This window comes from Theropithecus gelada, chromosome 1, assembly GCF_003255815.1.
Source record: "Theropithecus gelada isolate Dixy chromosome 1, Tgel_1.0, whole genome shotgun sequence".
Taxonomy (NCBI): domain Eukaryota; kingdom Metazoa; phylum Chordata; class Mammalia; order Primates; family Cercopithecidae; genus Theropithecus; species Theropithecus gelada.
Genome location: NC_037668.1, coordinates 91,135,902 through 91,140,303, shown reverse-complemented (window position 1 = coordinate 91,140,303; position 4,402 = coordinate 91,135,902). Strand labels below are relative to the sequence as shown.

General features: G+C 57.0%; 1 protein-coding gene across 1 annotated transcript; it reads right to left on the bottom strand.

The window, feature by feature from the left end:
• Nucleotides 1–1,151: 1,151 nt before the first annotated feature.
• On the bottom strand, nucleotides 1,152–3,218 carry FOXD3 (forkhead box D3). Its single transcript, XM_025404804.1, has one exon. It carries the CDS (start codon nucleotides 3,216–3,218, stop codon nucleotides 1,782–1,784), a length of 1,437 nt encoding a protein of 478 aa, XP_025260589.1. The 3' UTR covers nucleotides 1,152–1,781.
• Nucleotides 3,219–4,402: the final 1,184 nt, after the last annotated feature.

The following is a 4,402-nucleotide window of genomic DNA, read 5'->3' as shown; positions in this document are numbered from 1 at the left end:
CCACCAGGGAGGCAAAGTGGACAACACTGGGGACTGGCCGGGTTTAACCAAAAGGACGCGCGCAGGGCCGAGCCGACAGCACTGCTACTCGCTCCAGTTTTTAAAAGCGATTTCGCACAAGTAATTGTAACAGCTAAATTAATTACAAAATAATTAGAATTGATGCCTTTTGAGGATATGCTGATAGTGGTGAGAACCAGCCTTCCACATCAAGATGTTTCATTTCTACCTTCATACTTTCTTTTAAAAGGTTTTTAACAGCTGAAATGCACATTAAAAATAATCTACGAGGACCTTCCCCATTCCTGCCCTACGATCTCGCATTTCACACTAACCTAGCCTAAGGTAAAGAAAAAAAGCGGAGAGAGGTGATGTTCAGCTGTTTTTAAAAGGGTATTAAGGCCACCATTCCTTGGCCTTCAGAAAGGCTTCGGATTGGAGGGAGAGGAAGCATCTATAGGAACCCTTCAGAAATCCAATTATGTTGTGAATTGATTATTGCCATATAAATGAGGTATCTTATTTGAAAATATTATGAAAACAAAACTATGTATTATCTATCAGATGAATATAAATAAAATCTCACTGCAAAACGTAAAATGCCTTAACATAAATTTTTAAAACCAGCTGGGTCTATTTACCACTTCCACTTAAGGAATGAAGAGAAATAATTTCAAAAATCTAAGATTTAAATGTTAAAAAGAGGGATGTTTGTAATTTACTTACTTTTCAAAGGATAATTGAAATGACCAGAAACTCTCTCATTTGGGAAGTTTTCATTGTGGAAGACACAAGTCTGGTCATTTAAAAAAAAAAAAACATTTAAAGACTGCTGTTGTTTCGGTTTCTTTTTTTAAATGACAGCTTACTTTACAGAAATGTCTGGTCATTTAGATTTAATGGGTTGATATGAATGATATCACTCACATCCTGATTTTATGTGAAAACTAAAAGAAAAATATTAACACAATTAAAATTAGGCATACTGTTTCCTTTCTCCCATTAAAATTTTCTTACACTCAAATTATGAATTTACAAAGTTTGAAAAGGTCATTACTTGAAATTCCTTGATTTTCTGGGGAGGAGAAAAGGCAAAAACCATTTAAAAATCTTGCCATTTACTTCAGACAACTAAATAAAACACTAGGCTGGGCATTTTAAAAATTTATTTACAAAGTTGTGTACAACACGATGGAATAACATTTAGAATACCATATATATTCATTCATATATAAACAGACTTTTATAATAGAATGACACTTTTTGCCTTTTTGAAAATTTTTTATATTTAAAATCTCCCAACGTCTCTATACATTCTTTTCTCAGATAAAACTTCGGAGAGTGAACCTTCAAAAAAATGAAAGTTCAGAGCTCTAAATCTACGGAATTTGTTTTTTCTTAAAAAAATAAAAACCCCAAAAGGAAAGTCAATAATTTTTTTACAAATATATACAAAGAATTTCCCTCCCATCCCCACGGTACTAAGAGCAGGCGCCGTCGGGGTGCATTTTTGGAAAATTCGGTTTTCGGTTTTACCTGTATGGAAAGCTATTCCCGGCGGGCACGCGGTGAGTTTGCTCGACCAGCTTAAGTGTGCGCGAGGGGGTGGAGGCCGCGGAAGGTAGGCGTTGGGGGCTCAGGGGAAAGGAAATGGGGGAGAGGCAGAGTCCAGGATTGGGCAGCGGGACCGGGACCGGGCTCGGGACGGGGCGCGCAGCCTGGAGGTGCAGCTGCCGCTCGAGGCCGCCGCCGGGCCCTGGGTACCGGCCACTGGCGCGTCCCTATTGCGCCGGCCATTTAGCTTGAGCGGCGGCGGCTGCAGCGGCGGCGGCCGAGGCTGCGGGCTGCAGAAACTGTCCGGAGAGCGGCACGCTCAGGATGGGCGCGATGGTGGCAGTCGTCCGGCTCAGCGACAGCGGTTGGTGCGTGGCCATGAGCGCTGCCGACTGCACGGTCCCGGGTTGCCGCAGAAATGACTGCGCCGTGTTGCCGCCCCCGGAACCCCCAGTGCCGCCGGCGCCCCCAGCGCCCGCCGCCGAGCCCCCGGGAGCCGCGGGGCCCCCACCTATGATGTTCTCGATGCTGAACGACGGCCGTGCGCTTGGTTCGGACTTGATGAGCGACGCGGTGGTGCCCGCGGCGCCCGCTGTGCCCGCAGCGGCCGCGGCGGCGCCCAGGCTATTGAGCTGCAGCTGCAGGCCCGGGCCGAGCTGTGAGCCGAAGGCGGCCGCTTTGCGGCCCAGCTCGCCCGAGGGCAGCAGGGGCACGGCGGGAGGCAGCACCGGCGCCACCGGCGGCAGCGCGTACGGGTACTGGAGCGCCGCCGCAGCCGCCGCGGCCGCCGCCGCTGCCGGGTGCGAATAGGCACCGGCCGCCGCCGCCGGGTGCAGGCCGTAGGGGCGGCCGTAGGGTCCCGCAGCGCCGGCCGCCGCCGCCAGGCTGTAGGCGCCGAAGCTCTGCATCATGAGCGCCGTCTGCTCGCGCAGGTGCTCCTGCTGGTGGCGCTTGAAGCGTTTCCGGCGCCGCAGGAAGCTGCCGTTGTCGAACATGTCCTCGGACTGCGGGTCCAGGGTCCAGTAGTTGCCCTTGCCCGGGTTGCCCGGCTCGCGAGGGATCTTGACGAAGCAGTCGTTGAGTGAGAGGTTGTGGCGGATGCTGTTCTGCCAGGCGGGGAACTTCTCCCGGTAGTAGGGGAAGCGGTTGCTGATGAACTCGCAGATGCCGCTCAGGGTCAGCTTCTTCTGCGGGCTCTGCAGGATGGCCATGGTGATGAGCGCGATGTACGAGTAGGGCGGCTTCACCAGGCTGTTCTTTGGCTTGCTCGGGGCCAGGCCTCCTGCCGAACCACTGCCCGCGCCGGGCCCGCCGCCGCTCGCGCCGCCTTCGTCGCCGCCAACACCGCCCTTGCAGCCGTCCGCCTCGGGCGCGCCCACCTCGCCCCCCGGTCCGGCCCCGGCTCCGGCCGCCTCCTTGGGCAATGCCAGGGGCTGCTGGTGGGGCGGCTGAGGCTGTCCGTGATGGGGTGCTGCCAGGGGCACTTCGTCCGCCTCGTCCAGGCGCAGCTCCGGCGGCCCCGCTGGGCTATCGCAACCCGCGTCGCTGTCCTTCTCCTCCAGCCCGTCGTCGCCCTCGCCCACCACATCGATGTCCACGTCCTCGGCCGTCAGCACCGTCTGGCCGGACATGTCGCTGGCGCTGCCGCCGCCGGAGAGGGTCATCCCTCCTCGGGGTTGGTAGCGGCGGCGGGGAGGGGGCAGAGGGCGATGGGGGTGGTCGGGGGCTGCCGCGGAGCTCAGGGGAAAAGGGTTTGAGTGCCCCCGAAAGATGGGGGGCAGGGAGAGGGGAGGGGGCCGCAGGTGGCTTGGGGCCCGCTCGGCTCAGCTCACACTCGGCGGCCCCGCATCGCGCGGCGCGGGCTCTGCCGTCCGCCCCCAGCGGCCGCGCTCCGCGAACTCCTGCCGTCCCTGGCGCTCGGTACTAGGCGCTCGCTACCACTCCCGGCCCCGGCGATTCTCCACGCCGCGCCCCCTCACTTAGCCGGCCTTCCTCGGCCTCTGGCCCTGGCTTGGGGCGCAGGAGCGGTCCAGGCGGGCGCGGGACGCCGGGCGCCGAGCAGCTCGGGAGGGCGCGGGCAGGGGCAGTAGCGGGGGGGCAGGGGGCTGGGTGTCAGGGACGCCGAAGCCCCGGTAGTCGAAAGTCCCGTTTTAAGGACTGGCCTGATAGATTACTTTCTACTTAAAGATCCAGCGGGAGGCGGGGCCACGTGACCGTGCGTGACGTCAGGGCCGCGGCGGAACCGGCCAAACTCAAGTTGGTTCAGGGAATTGTCAACAAAGGGACCAGAGACGCGCAACTCCGCTCCGCACTGTGCGCCAGCATCCCCCGGGCCCCGAGGGCGCTCCGGCCCGCCCGGAGACCCCCCGCCCAGGCTGGAGCCGGGCCCTGGGACCCAGGGAGCGGGTGTGAGTGTGGGTGGGTGTGAGCGAGTGAGGGCGTGGGCCTGAGAGCGTCCGCGGGACTATGCGACTGTCGCTGCCCCGCCTTCCCCACCCCCTCTCCATTCCCCCTTCTCTGCCCTCCTTTGCCACACTCCTTAGACAGGGACGGGCGACCTAGAACGAGGTTCCCATACCGTCTTTTGAAAAGCAAAACTTGGTCTCTGTTTTGCCTTTTGTTTTATTGTTTTTAGCTTTAAAGAGTAAGAGCAGCGCACCCGGCTCCCTCCTGCTAATTAGACTTCAGATCCCGCTCTGGCCTCAGTGCTCATTCTGGGGAAGACACCTGCTGAGATGTCTTTTTCCCCCTCCCTCAACCAAACCACTTAGGTCCTGCCTGCTCTTTCCCGGCTGGATGCGAGCGTGTTTTCCTGTATGTATTTTTTCATGCGGCCACAAACAGCATC